We start from the raw sequence: 22,132 nt of genomic DNA, 5'->3' as shown, positions 1-22,132 counted from the left end.
AATGCAGAAATGCAAGAATGCACACACACACACACACACATACACACACACACACACACACACAGGAATTCTGTCTCCGGTACTCTTTAATTTGTACATGGACGATCTCTCTAAACAGTTAAATGAGTGTAAAACTGGCTGCATGGTGGGTGATAACCTTATTAATCATATGATTTATGCAGACGATTTGGTAGTACTGTCTCCATACAGTGCTGGCCTACAGCAGCTACTCAGGGTCTGCTCTAAATATGGAATGAGTTTTGACATAAAGTTTAATTCAAAAAAGAGTGTGGTGATGATCTCTAGAACTAAGGATGATCAGAAGCTCACCTTTCCCTCTTTCTCTTTAGCTGGTGAAGTACTGGAGGTGGTTAAAAAGTTTAAATACCTGGGTCATGTTATCAGAGATGATCTCTGCGATGACGAAGATGTTCAGCGCCAGTGTTGTAAATTGTATGGACAAGCCAACATGCTGGCTCGAAAGTTTCATATGTGTACAGATGATGTAAAAATAGCTCTTTTTAAGACATATTGTACTCCATTATATACAGCCCACTTGTGGTGCCGATATAGCAGTGGAAAAATTAAGAAACTTCAGGTGGCATATAATGATGCTTTTAGAATATTTCTGAAACTCCCAAGATGGACGAGTGCTAGTGAAATGTTTGTGACTTGTAACATACCAACCTTTCATGCGGTACTGAGGAATTTCATGTTTAAATTTATGTGTAGACTCATTGATTCAAAGAATGAATTAATTGTGGTCTTGACAGATATCACACAGAGTGATATAAGATATACATCCTGCTTCTGGAAACACTGGAGGCAATGTTTATATGTTTTTTAAAAAGGAATGTAAACAGTCTGGAACTGTGTTTATACGTATTGTTTGTCTGTTTTTTGTATATATGTTTTTATGGACCATGTGTCTGAAATAAAGTTTATCATCACACACACACACACACACACACACACACACACACACACACACACACACACACATTTGGCATGGTAAAATCCTTGGTGTTCATTCAACAGCTGTATCCAAATTGACCTCTATATGTAAAAATGATTTACTGTGCACAGACCTAGGATTTATACTATAGCCACTATTACTACTATAATATGTTATTGACCAGAGTCCCCCAGGGTTTGTACCAGGACCCCTCCTTTATTTCGTCTGTACACCAAACCTATTCTGTTAAACTACTAAAATAGCTGGAATGCTGATGACCCCAACCCCAACTATAGCAATATGGTATCGGTTTATGCCCGTTGTTGTTGTTAATCCTGTCCATCCTTCAGATATGTTCTCTAATGCTGTTGTCTCACCAGAGAGACCATGTGAACATGAATAATAATAATAATGTTATTTATATTGCATATATATTTATATTGAAACAAACCTTTAAGTGCTACAGAATTAGGGAAAGTCCCGAAAGCGCGAAGCCCGAAAGCGCGAAGTGGTGAAATGTCTCCTACCGCACCGTTAGCGCGAAGTGGGGAAACGACACTGCAAGCGGCGCGAAGGCCAGCGGACCTTGGTCCTGCTCTTCGCCCCCGAGCGCCGCAGGCGCGAGTGGCCGCGAAGAGCGGGCCAGGGCCGCGCGGCCGGCGGAGCGCCGCGCGAGTTACGAAGCCGTGGTGAATGCAATCGTTATATTTATGCCCAGGCCGTAAGGCCTGGGCAAGCGCACGATAAACGCCCTGTCCAGAAGACGTTCGCCAGATCGCTACGGTATCGGACATTTCCCCACTTCGCGCTTTCGGGCTTCGCGCAAAAGGTACGCACCCCAGAATTAAATAAAAACACAACATTGTATCCCAAGTATCCCAAATGAATGTGTATTTGTCCCTAACCCCCAACTGAAAATGTTTCATGATGATTATTTCTCTCACAAAATCTGGCAACACTAGGCAGGACACACTGGGATGCATGGATTGAATTCTCTCTTTGATAATAACAAAGATATATATATCCTACATGTGTATGACCCACGACTCCATGACCCAAGAAATCTAGCAAATCATGACATTATTCTTAATATTGTTCATATTTTAATCTCACATGCTCTTTTCATGTGAGATTATTCATTTCAATTACAAACTGAAATGAATCCTAGGATTAAATTAAGCATAGGAGGGCTATATTTGTTGATCTTCATTTTAATTCAAGTTAAAGTTAATTAAAGTTGTATGGCATGACTTACACAAGCACTAAACAAAGCAGTGATTAAACTCTTAAACTGTGACTAAACCTGTGCATAAACTTTATTACCTGCAATTCATTTTGATTGTTTGTCATAATGGATTGGCCACTTCAAATAAACAGCAGCAATGTTACTCTCTTGAGATACATTATTAGTGTGTGAGAAGAAGTTCATAGATCTACTCTGTTAAAAGTAGCTTGCACAGTCAAATAGGTTTAAATCTTGAGTCTACATTTGCAGGCCTGATTATTCATTCATTTAGATCTCATTACAGATTCTTGACTTTGTCACATCCTAGGTTTACAGGTGTAAATAAATGAGTGATTTAAAAATAATAATAATAATAATTGTGCAACTGATACATTTTAACGTTGGTTAAATCCTAATCTGTGGGTGCTACAAACTCTTGTGGTTTGTATAGCTACTTCTTTGTTGCTACTATTTATCACAAAATGTCTGTCTGTCTGTCTGTCTGTCTGTCTGTCTGTCTGTCTGTCTGTCTGTCTGTCTGTCTGTCTGTCTGTCTGTCTGTCTGTCTGTCTGTCTGTCTGTCTGTCTGTTTAAACTCATTGCAAAGGAGGGTAAGTGGATTTAGTAAATCTATATCTAAATACAAGTCAATACTGAATATAATAGTTGGCCTCTGCCTTTGTTGTCACTGTATTCAGAATGTCTGTCAGACAGGGAGAGTGTTGTATGTCAGGGACTGTATATAAAGGATTGTCTGGCTGCTACACCATGAATGGACTTTGCCGTTTCTTTCCTCAAATAGAGCCAAGATATGTTTGACTCTTAATAATAACACATTTTGAATGAATTCCTTATGTCAAGATTGTATGGAAAAACTTTTGTTTTGTTGCTGTAAATTGTCAAATTAAAACGTTTGAATATTTTATATTATTCCAATTTTTCATGTTCAGGTTTAGGATTAAAGGTTAGAAACTAACCCCATTGGCCAGTTGATTTAGGGGGCCTAAAAACAGGTTAAAATTGTATTTATTTTTAATTCAGGTGCGTGCATGGTAAGCTATCTCCCTACTAGACTCATAAAGGGTCATCTGAGATGTAAAATGAGATGGGTGTGGATTGGGTGGCTGTGTGTGTGTGTGTGTGTGTGTGTGTGTGTGTGTGTGTGTGTGTGTGTGTGTGTGTGTGTGTGTGTGTGTGTGTGTGTGTGTGTGTGGTGGGGTGGTGGGGGGGATGTGTGTCTGCAGCTACAGATTACAGTTAGCCTACTGTAAATTACATTTAGATAAAGATAAAACTCGACAGAAAGAATCACTTAATTCAAATGTACGTGAGGTGGAGTCAAAGCCAAAGGTGCAAATTATGTGCAGATGAAGTACAGACACTAAAAACATGTAATAAGGTACAGTAGCCTACAGTCTTCAAGTCACTGTCCACCACTGAATTGGAACAACATACAGTAGTTAGCTACAACAGTGCAGTTGAATAAGCCTTTCATTTTAAACGGTCATTCTGTTGAGAGTGCAGGCATGTTGAAACATTTGCTATCGGTCTGAGACTCTCAGGATCCAGCTGGGAAGCAGAATTCAATTGTTTCTGCCGTCTGTCCGGTTTCCCATCATATGTCGTTTGCAACTATGCACGGTTAAGTGTGTTTCTAAATTAACTATTAGGTAAAGGAGTAGTTCACCCCCAAAATGACCTTTTTTCTATTGATTACTCATGCCATGGAGACTGGATTCCTAAAACAAAAATGTGATTATAGTGAATTTACCCCCATTGATTGATTCATGTGGTTCAATTCATTACTGATGCTATATGAGGATACATTCAATTAAAAATGACCTGGCATCGGTCTACATACAGTACAACCATGCTATCTACATGACATTTTAGCCTTTGCATGCACGGTCAACAAGGTCCTACACATAGGTGAGTGAGTCTTCAGATTAGACCGGTATATTTCATCCTGACTGGCTAAGATTGGCTTCCAAAGTTTGAAGGAGTGGTCCGTTTGAGGCACAAAAGGCCTCAAAACATGAACGCAGTGTGCGATTGCTGAGAAACCTTAAACACACATTCCCACTAATAGGCCAAGGATGAAATGCCACACTTTTCACATTGGCCTGTCATAGCACCACCAGCAGGCCCATTTTTGCAATGCATTTTTATTCAAATCACAAACTTATTGCCCTGAAAGGCAGAGGAAGAAATGGATCCTGGTGGCACTATAATAGGCCTATGTGAAAAACATTGGCCTATTATAGTGCCACCAGGAGGCCACACTAACCTATTGATCAGGAGGAGACTGATAGGTATTTTGTTATGGTTCATATCATCTTTTTATCAATACATATTGATGGCACAGTGACTGTGTCATATAAGGTCATGTACACTACAGTACCCACAAGGTCTCCGTCTGGTAGAAATCAGACCTTATCTACTGCCATGGAGCCTGTTCCGAAAACAATGAGAATTGTTTTGGTATTCTAAGGCTCGGCCTGGAACATTTGGTGTCATCTAGACACCAGCAAGGACACCTCTCCCCCCAGGAACCCTGTGGACTCTTAGTCTTGTGATGTGTGGACAAGAAACATATCCTATTAACTGTTGAAACGTCATCCACTGACTGATGAAATGACCATACTTATACTCATGTCAAAACATAATATGTCAGAGAGAGCACGAACCATTGATTATTCTGTACTGTACCTGTCTTGAATACTCTCTCTCCATAGTAAACATACCATTCTCACTCTGATCACTCTCCTGTCTTATTTCTGTGTGATGGATTATTGTATCTCATATGGGAATAAGAAGGTGTTGTTGTTTAATAATAATATATCAATCAAAATGGTCCTACGTCGCCGCATACAGATGTAATCTTGGCCGACCGATGGATGGACAAGTGACCGTGGGTGCACTTTCTCTCCCCCGGTGGGTCGGTTTTACAACACGTATAAAAGAACCAGCTGTGAGTTTGGAAGTTTACTGTGTTTTCAGACAAGGTTATTATTTTGACAACAGTACAATTTATTTGATAACATTCCCTGCTTGGACATCCGCCACTGGACCGCTGGACACATGGTTTTCTGTTTGCATGCTCCACGGTCCGAGGACGGATCTTTATGCACCATCGGTGACCGGAATAATATTTTAAGATAAGTATACTGTTTTCTTCAGTTATCTGTGCGCGATGAGTCGCTTCTCAGTTTGAATTATTGTTTTGATTTTTGATATTTCAGGGAGTCGGACAAGGCTAAATAATGTTTTAGTATCGCTCAGTCTATTTTACCTTCACTTGTTTAAACACATAAATTGCTCGGACACCTCCTATCATAGGCTATTGTCCCTGCCAGCCCAACATAGGGGAAATACAGTAGGACCAGAGACACCATTCATTATAACATTCTTTTAAATTATAACATTTGTAATTACTTTTTATTAATCCTTTATAGTTTACGGTTGGCCCCTGTAACATTATGTGTCGTGTCTTTGAATTTTGAATTAATGACAAATTATTGTTCTCCCCGTCGGAGGAGTCAGATAACTCCTAATTATGTTTTGGTTTGACACGCGTTGTAAATGAACCCTTATCTGCGTTTGGATAACAGTAGATGGTCATTTTATCGGTCGTTATTTCTGTGATTTTCAAACTTTATTATTTTTTTTTCGGTACCTTTTTGTTGCACGTTTGAGTAACAGAATAGGGACTGCAGTTTCCTGTTCTGAGGACATAGCAGACTGTTGGTCACAGATTCATGCTTGTCCATATTATTAGTTGGTGTTATTAAGCACGAGACTTCAGTTTAGCCAGGACAGAAGTTATTTCTGTCCTGAAGGAAATCTTTACAATATTTCGTTAAGTTGAGCCAGGACAGAAGTTATTTCTGTCCTGAAGGAAATATTTACAAGATTTCGTTAAGTTTAGCCAGGACAGAAGTTATTTCTGTCCTGAAGGAAATCTTTACAAGATTTCGTTAAGTTTAGCCAGGACAAAAGCAATTGTTCTGAAGGGAGATCTCTTGGCCAGTGCAATAACCCAGCCACTTAATCACATAACAAATCGCGTGGTTATTTTATTAATAACGGCTGATTCCAGCCACTTAATCACATGAGAAAAGTCGTGGTTATTTTATCAATAATTGTCCAGTATTATTTTGTTATCTGTCTGTTTTGGTACCGAATTCGCTCCGTTTACTCTACGCCTCTCACTCCCCCGCTTGCCCTCGCGAAGCAGAGTGGGGGAGTCAGAAGCAATATGTTATTTTTTAGACCGTATTTTGACCATTTCTGTTCTGGTAAAATAATTGGCATGAAGGCCTCTAATAATATTCAAATGTTTAAAATGTATCTGACAAGTTAAGTTAAGACAGAACTAAAATGTCTCCTTCTCCACTTTCTCAAGGAGTGGACCCGATTGGACCTGCTGTCGGTGACCCCCCAGGATTTTTTTTCTCCCCACCATGGCACGTGAGCTCACTGTTTTATCATAAATGTCACTCAAAGTGGCAAAGGGGCAAGCCGACAGCAGAGCCAACGGTAGCTTAATACAACTCACACACTGTCAGACTAGGTTAATATGGCCCAGGAAGTTAAAGGCTCAGAGACAAAAAAAAAAACTTGTATAAATGTTGAATTTATACAATTCAACATTTATACTCCTCTCTTTCTCTAATATGCCGTCTGTCTCTCAATTAACCTAAAATAAATCAATATTGTTACTTCCTGTCTTTCTCTCTCTCCCTGAGAAAGAAAATAGCAGCTCTACAAGCTCAAATAGTAGTCTTAAAGTCTAATAATTACTGTTACCCCATGATTCTAGAGGAAATAACAGTCCAATATTTGTCTTAAAATAAAAAGAAATAAAAATACTGAAACTTGGAACTACTCAGAAAACAAAGAATATACCTCAAAACCATACTTGATTACAGAACCCAAGTAAATGTACTCAATTACTTTCATCACTGAATCACAGGCAGTCTTTGCCTTGTTTACATTATAAAAGAACACAGTTCCATAACAAACGTCTCTCTGCTCTCACCACTCCAGGCAGGCCCGTGTCCCCTAAAGAAAACCGGTATGTCTCTCATTACAGTTTCCTTCGATAGTTATGAGACAAAAACTTGCTTAAGTTGTTATAAATCATATTTTTTTTTCATCCATGATTTAACCTTGTCCATGAGGCCCCTGTGTCCCAAATAATGTGTTCCAAATTCCGTTGTTTCGTCGTTCCGGTTTGCCTTACAAATTACTTTTTATCTGCGGCCCTGTTAAAAACAGACATTAAATCTGTCGTGTTATTCTTTTTAAGTCTTTGAAGTTCCGAGGTGGTTTTCTACACCTTAACTTTCTAATCTATTTCTCAGTTTTTGTTGTAGGCTATTCATGCCTTTTTGCGCTGTAAATCACAGAGGTGTCCAGTACTTAAAGATTTGTACCTGCTGTCTTGAGAGTCTAGCTAGCTCTTAACACAGCTGCAGTTTTTATTGTTTAATGTTGTTTTTAGTCTATTGTTTTCGTCGCTTTTTGAAGACCTCACAGCCGTTGGTCCGGAACTGTGGGTCTTACGTTGGCAGCACAAAACTTCATTTTATTAAGATTTGCATTCATCCTGAAGTTAGTCAAGTCTCCTGAGTTGCACTCCCACAGAAGTTGTTCTTACTTCTTCTGTTGTGAATTAAGTCAAGTCAGGATTTCACCGCCAGACCAGCATTGTGTTTCCTGGTTCTGTAGGAAGTTTTGGCCAGTGCATAAGACCGACACAGCTGGTTTTCAGCTATCTTATTTAACCAGATTACTGAAAGAAGTTATGGTTATTTGATCATGTTACGCTTACATGTCTTCGTTTTTGTCTTATTCTTATTTTTAAATTCCGTCTCAGGAGTTTTTAACTCAGTCTGTGAGTTCTCCCAAGAACATTTTAAATAAGTACATGACCACTGGCACTAAAGAAGCCCCCTTCTGAATGATGTCCTCTGAACTGACTGACCCACGTGTGTAAATGTATGCCTGTTGTCTACATGGATACATGTACTGTATGTACGTGTGTTTTAATCCTATTTTTCTCCCCTGGTTACAACCTTGGTTTGCAGGAAAATCAAACCAAGTATGAAGTGAGCGGTGCTACTTCTGTGTACAATACTGATTGGCTTATGCTGCTTGCTTGCTCAATGCCTGCTGCTCGCGTGAGCTGCTTACACTGCTTATAGGCTGGCACGGCCTATGTGTTATTTTATTATTATTTTATTTTGAGAAACTGTGGGGGTCGTTATAAACTTCGGGTGGCTGGTTACATACTGTATGCACATATTTCTCTCTCAACCCATTCCACCCAATCTAGGAATAAGGGCAACCAACATTTTATTTGATCATGTTTCTGTTGCTCCTAATAACACATCTTAAATTATATTTATTTATTTTTATTATTTTTTTGACAGGTTTATTTATTTATTTTTATTGGACTTGACGGACTTGACCTTGGCTTGATTTCATGTTTTATTTACATTTGATTTTGGCCGTTTCTCTCTGTCCTCCTGTCTTGTTGAGAAAGGGGCACCATGTCCGGTGGAGCCGTTCTTTTTGTTTCGCTTCCCTAGGGGCTGGTGTCCATTTAATTATATTTTATTTATTTTGTTATTATTATTATCTTTTATTTTTATTTGAACCTTCTGTCTGTGTTCTCATATCAAAGGGGCCCTGTTTATACGGTGCCTATGTTACAGAAGAGGCCCAGACACTTTACTCCCTCTCGGCCTGTGAGTGCGTGTGTGTGATGGTGCCATGGCCATGGCGGGTATGTGTGAGAAAGTGTTAGATGTTTTGTCTTCCTTTCTACTGATTTCATCAACATTCTGATTGTTTACTGTCTAAAGTATTTTGTTGATGTTCCATTCTGGTACTGTTATGAAACATTTTAAAAAGACTCGATTACCCACAATCCTTGTGTGGAACTTCCTGTTCCCAGGTCCTCTTTGGGTGTCTTACTGGTAGGCCTACTAAGAAACATTTGACACTGATTTAACTATTTTATGATTTTAAGTCATTTTTAATTTGTTTTGTTTTTTTGAAAGTTTTGAGAACTGTGAATAGATTATAAATCTGTGGTCCGAAAATGTATTTTTATTTTTATTATTTTAACCATTTAGCCCCAAACATCAACAACATCATTAATGCCACACCTTGTGTCAAGAGGGGGGAGTGTGCTTGATTGTTTGGAATATGCTTATGTATGTATGCTTTGATTTTCATTGTTTAACGTTTAATTTTGATTTTGAAACTTTTGATTTTAAAACTTTTTATGTTTTGAGTATGTTTGTGTTGTGTGCATTAATCCTTCTGCCCAACACAAACAGACTATCAGAATGGCTTACAGCCACTCAACACCTATAAGGGCTAACCATGACAACACCACAGCGGAGACAAAAATACAGAGGGCGGAGAGTGAAAAGGGGCACCACCAACAGACGATGGGCCACCAGTGCACGAGCCAATCAACCGCAGGACCAGAGCTATGCTCTGGTTGTCGGTGGGTAACGGAAATGCACTGTGAAGAAAAAACATTTAGGTGGAGAAATTATGATTGTAAATTGTTGAAATACAAGTGACCTGCCGCCAAGCACTGTCATCCTCTAGGCCCGATGGACGCCAGGCGGAGCCAAGGAACCACCAGAGGCCAGAGGGCAGTGCGAACGCGCCATCATCACAGCGGGGGGCTATTGCAGCCTCCCGGGCCTGTGAGTATTCTGAAATCGCACTGTCGAAGAATTAAGCCGCTATAATTATGACTGAAGAATCCATTGTATCGATATTAGTGAACTGCCGCAAGCTTCTGTCCGTAGGAGCTGTCTGAAACCCGCCTAAAAGACCCCACGTCCACTCTCCGGCCCATCTACAACCCATCTCCGACCCGTCTCCGGCCCATCTACAACCCATCTCCGACCCGTCTCCGCCCATCTCCGACCCGTCTCCGCCCTTCTACAACCCATCTCCGACCTCAACTCGATCCCTGGACTTTGCTCTGTCTCTAGCCCTCATCATATCGAGGACTTATGGACCCCTTTTTATTTTTATTCTGTCCTTTTTCTTTTGAACAGGTTGCAGGGGAAGACTACAAGGGGTTATTTCATTTATGTGTAAACATGATAACATTTTGTCATTAATGTCATGCTTTTCATGTCAACTCTAACCCTAACGATAATTACAGTTCCTTTTGCTATTGAAGCTATTGAAGAAATGTTTTAACCCTAACCCTAACCATCTTTCATCCCACTGTTTGCCTATTTTGTTTTCTTTTGTTGATCTATTTGATAAAAAGATCAATATTAACCAGCCGGTGGATATTGATAGGTATTTTGTTATGGTTCATATCATCTTTTTATCAATACATATTGATGGCACAGTGACTGTGTCATATAAGGTCATGTACACTACAGTACCCACAAGGTCTCCGTCTGGTAGAAATCAGACCTTATCTACTGCCATGGAGCCTGTTCCGAAAACAATGAGAATTGTTTTGGTATTCTAAGGCTCGGCCTGGAACATTTGGTGTCATCTAGACACCAGCAAGGACACCTCTCCCCCCAGGAACCCTGTGGACTCTTAGTCTTGTGATGTGTGGACAAGAAACATATCCTATTAACTGTTGAAACGTCATCCACTGACTGATGAAATGACCATACTTATACTCATGTCAAAACATAATATGTCAGAGAGAGCACGAACCATTGATTATTCTGTACTGTACCTGTCTTGAATACTCTCTCTCCATAGTAAACATACCATTCTCACTCTGATCACTCTCCTGTCTTATTTCTGTGTGATGGATTATTGTATCTCATATGGGAATAAGAAGGTGTTGTTGTTTAATAATAATATATCAATCAGAGACCTGGGCTCAGAGGAACACCTTTTCTAGTATTATTATCACTTGACCCAAATCTACTAATAGGCTATTTGTAAAACCCTCACACAGGCTTAAAGGGTGTTCAATAGCATTGATTTATCGGACAGTGCCGATGTATGTATATATTATAGTCGTTAAAATAGTAGTAGTCTACACAATTGACAGACAATAGTGCTTTTGAATATGTGTTTATTGACAATACATAGGAGCATTATGGAGGCCAAACAACACTCATTTATGTAATGTCATCTTACCAGTATTAGTGCTACATAGGATAGAGCAGAAAACCACTGAACATATTCTGGTTGTTTGAGTTATCAGAGAGCCTGCTCTGACTGGGTAGACTCATGTAAACTATGTCTCCCTCCTCCAGCACTAAGATCATTCCATTAGACACATATTCATAATACCCATGATTGTAAGCATGGTTAAAAATGAGAATCTGATCATTTTTATACATCCGGATATTCAGCCATGATGGTGATATACTGAGACCTGCCGTAAATCTGAAGTGATAGACTCCTTTCAATGGGGCAGTGAAAACACCTGTAAGAGAACCGATGTGTGCACGCATGAACGTGCACGCACACGCACACGCACACGCACACACACACACACACACACACACACACACACACACACACACACACACACACAAAGTAACTGTTTATAAATGTGTTAATATAGCACCAAAATCAGTTTAACCACCTTAATCCTATTATATAAATAGGCTATTAGAAATAGCAGATCTACAAGCTCACAGCACATTGTGACAAGACATGTTGTGGGAGGAATCCATCTGCAGCCCCAAGTTCTCTCATCACACCCTGCCTATTGATTTAAATGGGGAACACTCCTTGAAGATTTATTTAGATTACTGTAATATTTTGAATGTCTGATAGCTTGATGCACATGTAAAATGTGTTACTAGTTGGTGACAGAGCCAATTCAGGAAGTAAGTAGATTTAATTTAAATATCAGTAACTTAATCACAACCTACCTGTAATTGGATTGTAGGTCTTGCCGATGTTAGTGTAGACTCTCTTGTAGACTAGAGTGGTAGCAACGTTAAATGGTCCAACTGTTCCAGAATCAGTCAAACCAACAGAAAATGCCACCTTTGGTTTGTCTGTCAACAAAGAATTGCATTATCACATTGTTTAGAACAGTGGTTCCCAAACCTTCTTGGTCGAGACCCAAAAGAGAAATAAGATGTTTCCCCAGGACCCAAACTAGTGAAAACAGCAGATCTACAAAGCTCACACATTTCACCAGCCATGACCACATCTGAACTTTTAAATCGTCCAGTTTGCCTAGATTTTCCAGGTGGAGAATAGGCAAGACCGCACCGCCTGAAGTTGGAAGAACCGCCACTGGAAACAACACTTGGCACCTAAACACATGCGCTGACAGTTGGAATAGCATCCCCAGAAGCTGTACTGCCATCATGATCAGGCTGTTGACGATGATCTGATGAGCCCTCTTCTTCTGGGGATTTAGGTCTCTTCCACCTGGGTGAGATCTCCTCAGAGCCCAGAGGATGGAGACGTCACAAAAAGCAAGATATGGCCACGATTAATTAGGACCGCTATTCATATAATGGTAGTAAAACATGGATACAACAACCCCATAAGTCACTGTGGTGACCCAGACAACAGAAGCTGCCACAACCCAGTGAATTAGACTCTTCCCGGCCCTGTAGAAGAGCGGATTAGCTTCACGCCGCATTGTAAGCTTGTAGATTGGCTATTTGCACTACTTATTAAACATTCATTTTCAAATTGATTGAATTTCTTAGATTTTTCTTTGATTTATTCATGAAAAAGTTTTGAAATAATAAAAAACGAAATGTTGCAGGGTTTGGTGCCCATTGGACACCGTCGGACACCGACTGTCGGCCGTTGGATACCGGCCTAAGATGGAAATAGGGAATGCATGCACTGTACTCCCTCTGTGGTCTGTGATGTGAGTGGTTAATTTGAAGTTGGTAGGTCGAAGAAACGTGGATTACAGTCAGACGCACAGAGATTCCCTGCATTTATTGTAAGATTGATAAAAGCATATCTCCCATGCTGTCGTTCATCTCCATTTTTATGAATAAATCAGTGCTATTGAACACCCTTACGGCTGTGAGTGGGTTTTACAAATATTGAACCAATGAAAAGTATTTTAAAAAGTATTCATTAAAAAGCTCTTCTAAACTATTTGCTATAACTTTAATGTGGCTTTCTTTTTTCTTTATTGTTAATTATTAGTACTTTTTCTGTAAAACACTTGCTTTATTCTTGCTCTCTAAAGCAATTTGATCTGCATTTCATGTCATGAAATGTGCTATGAAACATTTGTTTCATAGCACCTTTCATGACATGAAATGCAGATCAAAAACATTTAATGTTTTTCCTATAGGTATGACATCACACAGCTGACATCAGTATGACATCACTTACTCTCACGTCATACGGGCAGTTGACCGGTTGCCATAGTTACTCAGTGAATGTTGAATCTCCATATATGGAGATAACCGACGCATCTCACCAAGTCTGACCTCACAAGCCCCATATTTGGACCCGGACGACCTACAACTCCATTTATGGAGACGGCTCCATATATGGAGACATCTAGCTGACATCAGTATGACATCACACAGTACACAGATGATGACGGGTTCTGATCATTATGACATCACACAGTACACAGATGATGACGGGTTCTGATGTACTTGACTCATACCCTATCACCAAGACATGTAGCTTATAGCTTACAATCACGTCAAACCATCTCAAGACTTTTAGCCAGCTAGAGAGGATATCTTGCCTTACATACTAGAGAGCCGAGTATCATAGATATCTGTGAAACACAAATTAAGCCCATCTTATTGTTGAGGCCTTTGAACTGATGGGCATGGTGTCCGCTAAGAAAATGTCCATAGGGTACTTGCTAAACTGGAACATCTCCCAACAAAGAGAAGGGAGGTTGTCCCGGCTAAACACACCACACCCCTTCATGTCCACTATTCAGAACCTACAGGTAAAAGACCCATTTGCAGAGGATGATGCTGGCCTCCTTCCAACCGGTAGAGAAGACTACATCCACATCAGAATCCAACAGCGCAATGGTAGGAAGATGCTCACTACTGTCCAGGGCATCGCCACACAATATGACAAGAAGCAGCTCGTCAAGTCCTTCAAGAAGAACTTTGCTTGCAACGGGACGGTGATTGAACAGAGTACGGTGAAGTCATCAAGCTGCAGAGAGATCAGCGCAACAACATAAAACAGTTCCTCAAAGACCAGTCCATCGCTAGAGAGGAGCAACTCCGAATCCACGGGGGCTAGGTGCTTCTAGATTAGTGGTTAGTGTCCTCATCTAAGGACAGCATGTTCTACTGACCAGAAGTAGAATAAGCGATGTTTCGCTGTTACTACGTGTCATCTATTCGACACCCAACTCTAAACCTTACCCTAAACCTAACCTCCGTGGGGTGAGTCGCTAACCCTCCAGACGCTCCTTTGTCGAAATGACGGTTCGAAAGAGCAAGATTTCCCTGAATAAAACAGATGGTCAATTTCATGACCAAAGCCTTCAAAAGGGGCCATATACCTGACACTCAAGTTTTTTTCTCCTTTTATTTTAAATTGTTGTAGCAGATCTACAAGTTCACAATGTTTCCCTCCAGATTATTATTATTCTTTTAACGTCCATTAAGTTCTTAATTAATGAAATTAAATGTCCTGTGAAGCTTGGCCAACGTAACCCTGGCGTACACCAAACTTTGGACAAATGTTGTCTCCTTCCATGAAAACCAGATTGACAGAGTAGCCTATTTTATTGACAATTTTTGAGCGGTGCTCCTAAATGGAGCTAAGCTTCAACTGGCTTTGAAGTGTCCGGATACACGTCCCGAAGCGTGGCCTAAATTGTGGCACATTGGCCAAGCTTCTCTTAATGAAACTCGAAAAGCAGTCCCTGCAGAAACTGTGTGCGCTCGCTGAAAACATGCAAAGTATATTATGAACAGAAAATGTACTCCCTCCTCAGACTTTCGATTCAGCCGAAGCCCAAGCAGTAATATAAATGGTAAGACAAAATTCATTTCCCAGAGGAAGGATGTCAGATGTCCATATATGGACATATTGTGTCAGTCTCATTTAAATGATATTCCCCAGAAATGCATTTCTGGGGAATATAAATTTCAGTATTCAGTCTTCGTTTTAGAACACAGCCTAATTTTTGTTAAATATACTTACTTCTCAGTTCCTCTACTTGGCTCTCAGTTGCAGTCAGCTTTGTTTCTATGGTGGACATCTGAGCAAGAAGGGCTGAAATCAATCAATCAATCAATTAGTATTAAGTTATGATAATATATACTTGTGCAGTTTAATTTGAGTGGAGACACTTTCTTATGTGGATTGTGTGGATCACATTATTATTGTGACCGTATGTCGCCGTATGTCCGGAGCTTCCTCGCCCTTTAGGGCAAGGTCGCCTTTCGTCCCTTAGGCATCTTACTGGTTATATTATGTATACCAAAATCAAATGGTTGTATACAGTTATTCTCTGAGCTCAACTGAAGTAATGAACGGCATGTCATTTTTCAACACCTCAAATTACCTTCACTTTGTTTCTCCAGGTCCAGCACCTTGCTTTCACTCGCACCCAGTCTGGCAGCCATTTCTGAAACATTTATATAAAACTATGAACACATTTCAGCTTACTAACATCATCAAACGCCATTTTTAAATGGCCTGCTGTTGACCATCCTAACCTGCATTTTCTTTAGCCATGCCTTCCAACTCGTTTTCGGCGACTCTCAGGTCCACCCGAAGATCTGTCACCAAGTTCCTCTGCTCGTTGGCCTCTTCCTCCAGGTTCTCCAGCCTCCCTCTCAGTTCCAGCACGGTGGCTTCCAGACGATGCACCAGGACTCTCTGCTAGCCTCTTCCTCGCTGGCAGTGGTGTAAAAAGTACTTACATTATTTACTTAAGTAAAAGTATCAATACTGCAATGTAGATGTACTCTGTTACAAGTAGAAGTCTGGTATTCAACATTTACTTGAGTAAAAGTACAAAAGTATTGGTATCAAAATGTACTAAAAGTACCAAAAGTAAAAGTATTCATTGTGCAGAATGTCCCATTTCAAGTTATCATTATTGTATAAAAATCTTTTGAAAATAGCAGATCTACAAGCTCACAATGCGTCGCATCGCGACGCATTGTGAGCTTGTAGATCGGCTATTTTCAAAAGGCCAAAATGTATATACGGCTGAAGTGGTTAATGTATGTTTTGTATTAACACTAACAATCTACAAAGTAACTAGTAACTAAAGTTTTGAAATAACTGTAGTGGAGTAAAAGTACAATATTTGGATCCGAGATGTAGTGGAGTAGAAGTAAAAGTATTGGAAATTGGAATTACTCAAGTAAAGTACAAATAACTCAAATGTGTACTTAAGTACAGTACTTAAGTAAATGTACTTAGTTACTTTACACCACTGCTCGCTGGCTGCCACCCTGGCCTCCGTGTTCCTCAGCCTCTCCCTCTGTTCCACCACGATGTCTCTGAGCTCCTTTAGCTCTGCTGAGTTGTCAGGTTGTAAGAGGCTACCTGCTGAGGCTGTCACGATTATGACATTATACATGACGATTAATTGTCACTCAAATAGGCCTACAGTACATTTCTGTTTGGCTTTGAAGTTGCAAATAGCAGATATGACATATAAACCTGACATTGATAGTGGAAATGGACACTAATCTACAAGCTTACAACACATCGCATTGCGAAGTGTTGTGAGCTTGTAGATCTGCTATTTCCACTATGCTTGAGAATATATGACACATTTTCAACATGTAAACAATCATGCGATTATGTCAAATATCTTTTGTCTTTGACAATTACAGTACATTTCTGTTTGGCTTGTAGGCTTTGAAGTTGCACATGGCAGATATGACACATAACCTGACATTCATAGTGGAAATAGCCAATCTACAAGCTCTCAACGTGTTGTGAGCTTGTAGATCTGCTATTTCCACTATTTTTGAAAATATATGAAAATGTTTCAACATGTAAACAATTATGACGATTATGACAAAATATTTGTGATTATGTAAAATAATTGCCATTAGACGATTAGGCCTATGTAATAATAATTGTGACAGGCCTACTACTGTACCTGGTTCAACCTGAGCCCCAGCCTGAGACAGACAGAACAGTAGAAGGAGCACAGCCCCACAGCCCTTCATTCTGAAACAGCAGAGTGCCTGTAGATTTCATGTCCTTATGTACTACTCACAAACCTCATAAACAAACACTGGATACGTCATGATTGTACCGAGTGGAAAGTAGTCTACATGCTAGACACAAAATCCAGTGACCCACATTCACTGTGTTTGATCAGTTGATCAAATACTGTCAGTTCCCTTCTACTCCAAATGCACTTCACTTCACACTTCTCTTACTGTACAGCAGAAATAAGACGTGGTCCAGAGATCAGGATCTCATGGGCACACAAATCCTCATCTAAGAGGCTAGAAATGTCAGTGATCTTTTAAATCACTCCTTATACGTTACATATTGTATAATAATAATAATAATAATAATATATATATATATATATTTATATATATATATATATATATATATATATATATATATATATATATATATTTTTTTTTTTTTTTTTTTTTTTTTTACAAATTTAGAGAGTTGTGTATTTGAGTCTCTCAACTCAACTCAACTCAATTTTCAATTTAGGTAAACGTAATATCAATACATCAACATTATGTATTGGAATGGATGCATGGAAGACTTTCTCTAGGTCAGATGGGGGCAGATAGGCCTTTATCCTGGCCAAAAGTCTGAGTTGCTTGCTTTGACCACAGAACTGATGCTTGTCAATTTTTACATTTATGTCAAAAGTCACAGTTATTGCGTAGGCCCTGTGTAACAATGTATATGGCATTTTATGAGACTATAGTAAATGCCCTTGACTAAAGGGCATTTCCCTCAGTTACTATGAGAAACCCTGACCATTGAACCGTGTCCTATGCATCAGAGGACCTTGACTTACTAGCCCTTACCCGTTCAAAGATATGAGCTCCAAAATGATGTGCAGTGTGTGGATTATGGGATGTGCACTGTGCACACAGTATATGAGGGATGGAAAGTAACTTTAACTGGTGCTTGCATGATGTAGGAGCATCAATGTAAGAAACCCGTTTCGTTTAATGGCTACAGAGATACTCAATGTGGAAACTATTGATCTGTAACACTGTACTGCTATTGGAGAGAAAGAAAGAAAGAAAGAAAGAAAGAAAGAAAGAAAGAAAGAAAGAAGTCAGAAGTGGGGGTCTAACGAAAAAAAATATTTAAAAATGGCACTCCACCATTCCCCTATGATAAAATAGGTCAACTGCTGACATCTTGTGGACAAGATGCGTATAGCATCTGGGTTTAATAGATAACTTCAATCTCCAGCATGCCTAAAGGGCCATTCACACTGAGCATTATAGCTATAAAAATAGTTAACAATAAATCAAGTGGATGGCAGAGACTATAAAAGAAATACAATGGTGAACGATATCTAACAATTTTAGCGAATGTCTGTCTGCGAATGTCTGCTGACATCACTGATACTACTACACAGTTTCATACTTTTGAAAACTTGTTAATGGGACATTCCGCATACTACTACTTTTGGTACTTTAAGTACATTTTGATACCAATACTTTTGTACTTTTCTTCAAGTACATTTTTAATTTCTGACTTTTACTTGTAACATAATATTTCTATATTGCAGGTACTTTTACTTAAGTAAAACATGCTAGTACCCTTTCCACCCCTGATGTTCTATAATGTTGAATTCTCCTATTACATGTCAAATGTGTTTTGCAGTCACACAAGTGGCTTTCTCCACCTCCCTTTTGGCAACTATATGGTATGGTGGTATCCTAGTTGATAAAATAGTTGTCTTTTGTTCTGTGGAAGTTATTAGTTGTTGCATAAATTATGTTTAAAGCCAAACTAAATACATTTGTTTTACACAGGTTTCTTCACTGCACCTGTAAAAGGAGTCTACCAGTTCACTTTCGTCATCTATGGTGGAGGACATAGCCATTCCACTGCAGCTGTCTTGGCTAAAAATGGCCAGCATGTAGTTATTGCAGATGAACATCAACCTACCCATAGTGTTAACCCATCTAACGGAGCATCACTTCTGTTGGAGGCAGGGGACGTAGTCTACGTGAAACTCTGGCCTAATGCATGGATAGTCGATAGTCTTTCAGTGGCCATCTGCTGTTTACAGTGTGAGAAATCGATTTCACAATAATATCCATGCCAATATTCCAGTGGTTTCCAAACCTTTTTCACATCAAGGTCTATTATTTATCCTGCATTTGAGCCACAGACCAAATACTGCATCAAAAATAATCAACAAACTATACTATAAAAACTGGAAACATTGCCCAAATTGTCCACATTGAAAATAGACGATCTACAAGCCCACAACGCCTCACAAAGCAGGGCGCTGTGAACTTTCACAATATTTATCTGTGGAACCGAAAATGGAATACTTCAACTCCTCCATTCCAAGTGATTATCAGGGTGATTTTTGTAAAGGGGGGAAAAAAAGAAGGGGACCAGGTCTAGATTCCTGGGGGACCCTGGTCAATGAAATATATAGGGTTTAAGTGCATGGTTAATCTGAGCAACATACATACAGAAAATGAAATATCGTTCCTCCTCAGTCAGTAAAAGGAGACATTTTCTTTTAGGATTTAAAGGACAACTCCACACTAAATAAGGTCTAGGCTCATGAATGTGTTGGTTGTCCGACAAAAGCCAACTAATAACAGATTGAATAAAAAAAAGAGGACCCCTAGGGGTCCACAGAGCACACTTAGAGAACCACTACCCTAGAGGTTGGGTACCGTATTGTTCAAAGTTAAAAAAAATAAATAAAATAAAAAATAAGTTATAGAAATACATGTATAAATCAAGGACATTTCTGTTTCTTTTTTGTATCAAAAAAGTATCGAACCGTGACACCAAAATATCGAACCAAACCAAAATTGAATTTTGTAAAACTATTGCACCCTTAATAGGCATATGGACCAGAAGACTTAGTTGTGAGCGGTGGCCCAAGCCTCCAGGTAATAGAATCATTAATTACTGTACATAATTCAGGTTCTGTCCAGGGCCAATCTCGCAAACTGCTGGTGGCAAGTCATTTGTTCCATATGACTAGAAAAATAATAAAAATAATAATAATAAAAAAAAAAAACATGGCAAGATTCAATTAGCATCCTGCAGCCAGCATGGACTGTTCACACATCCTTCTACTTCCTGATCCAAAACAGTAAAAGTGTGCACTTTCAAACCTTTTTTTTGACTAATAAATTAAACTTAAATTAAATTTAGTAGCACAAGAGGGCTTGATTTGACATTAACCTGTTGCAGTCTAACTTAGTGGTTCTCAAAGAGGTCCTTAGGGGGGTCCAAGGGGTCCCAAATATATTTAGTTAATATAGCATCATATTTGATATCTTGGATATTTAAAAATAGCAGATATACAGACTCTTATGGTTTTTACTGTATATATACTGTATATGAATGAACATGTAAACACAAATCTTCTGGGGGTCCTTTGCACAAAATATTTCTAGATGTTTGTCAGCAGTCAAATATACAGTCTTCTGCTCATATTTCTCTGTTTTTTTGCCAAGTGCCATTACACTTGGTTGGAATGTTTTCATCCTTTTTTGGGTTCTGGGTCATTTTTCCTCATGAGCCTATTCTCCCTGCTCAATCATTGCTCCTCACTCTCCTCACCAGACTTCAGACTCGTCAGACTCGTCGTCGTCAGAAGAAGAATCGTCCTCGTTGGCCTCTCCTGTGAAGTAGAGCACAGCCTTGGGAACGATGCACTCGCGCATCAAGTCGCCGATATCAAAATCTCTATCCAGGATGTCCTGAGACTTTACATCCAGTTCTCCACTTTCTGGGACCACAGGCGGGCTGAAGAAGTTGAAAAAGGAGTCGCTGGTTTTGTTTAACTTCCTGGTGGGCTTTTTCACGGGTTTCTTCCCCTTATTCCATTCGATCTTGCAGCCTATGCAGTCCACTATGTCTGGTCCATCTAGGAGGAAAGGGTCATCTTCATCTGGCACAGACCTGTTCCTGTAGGTTTTTGTCAGCACAGTGTTTGTGAAGAACTCGTTGGGCTCAAAGTGAAACTCTAATGTGAAGCTCATAGGCTGGCCTGGATCTGACAATTTGACTTTGATATCTTGTAGGTGTTTCAAGACGGGTTCATCGTGTTCCTGCACCAATTCACTGAGCTTGTCCACATTGCGGAAGACCGTTAACCAGAACTCAGGGATGCCCTTGGGGCCCCCCGTCTCGTTACCTTTCTTATCCTCTATCTTGGCCTTTTCCTTCATGTCCTCTGTCAAATCGTCCTCCTCATCCGACTCCCATTGACACTCCTCATCGGTTGGTTCGTAGACAGCTTTGATGATCTCGCTCCTTTTGTCGAAGAGGGGCTGGTAAAGGGAGGAGTACTTCCTCGTCAGTTCATGGAGCTCCTTGTAGTACTTGGCGTCAATGTGAGCGCATTTCACCTGGAGGTTCTTGAGGGCATGAACACGTCTCCTTGCAACCTTTGGTAAGATCTCCATGACAGCGTTTACAGGGCCAACGGTGCTGCCTGGCAATTTATAGATTCTGTTCTGGACAAAAATGATGTATGCTGACAAAAAAGTGACATATAGAGTTGCTAGGCTTTGATCCAAATATAATGGAACGAGAATGTGTTGTCAGAATGTGTCGTCACGCTATGTAAGTGATGTCACTTCTGTGTTCTACAGTATAAGGAGCATTTTTGAGCGGTGGTAGACCGCTCCTATACGTGGCTGTGCGTGTGTCTGTAGCCTTCCATCCTCAGCGTTTTGCCATAGCAAAATGTGTGTACGTAGCATCATGTTTGTCTAGTGATGTCATATGTCGTATGTCTGTAGCCTTTTTCCTCAGCGTTTTGCCATAGCAAAACG

General features: G+C 39.8%; 2 protein-coding genes across 2 annotated transcripts; both read right to left on the bottom strand.

The window, feature by feature from the left end:
• Positions 1 to 11,347: 11,347 nt before the first annotated feature.
• On the bottom strand, positions 11,348 to 17,318 carry LOC308299617 (complement C1q-like protein 2; the record flags this gene model as incomplete). The annotated part of the gene is made up of 7 exons (XM_080743412.1): positions 17,254 to 17,318; positions 16,567 to 16,697; positions 15,848 to 16,028; positions 15,694 to 15,756; positions 15,330 to 15,401; positions 12,083 to 12,211; positions 11,348 to 11,628 (listed from the first exon to the last, which is right to left on the bottom strand). The coding sequence occupies exons 3-7, from the start codon at positions 15,864 to 15,866 to the stop codon at positions 11,348 to 11,350; spliced, it is 564 nt and encodes a 187-aa protein (XP_080599538.1). The 5' UTR covers positions 15,867 to 16,028; positions 16,567 to 16,697; positions 17,254 to 17,318.
• A 3,590-nt stretch (positions 17,319 to 20,908) lies between these two features.
• Positions 20,909 to 21,760, bottom strand: LOC308299616 (nucleosome assembly protein 1-like 1; the record flags this gene model as incomplete). Its single annotated transcript, XM_080743411.1, has 1 exon — positions 20,909 to 21,760. The coding sequence occupies one exon, from the start codon at positions 21,758 to 21,760 to the stop codon at positions 20,909 to 20,911; it is 852 nt and encodes a 283-aa protein (XP_080599537.1).
• Between the last annotated feature and the right edge of the window lie 372 nt (positions 21,761 to 22,132).

The sequence above is a fragment of the Nannobrachium achirus genome (genome assembly GCF_963921795.1).
Source record: "Nannobrachium achirus genome assembly, chromosome: 15".
NCBI classification, from domain to species: Eukaryota; Metazoa; Chordata; class Actinopteri; order Myctophiformes; family Myctophidae; genus Nannobrachium; species Nannobrachium achirus.
This window is presented reverse-complemented; position numbering and strand designations above follow the sequence as displayed.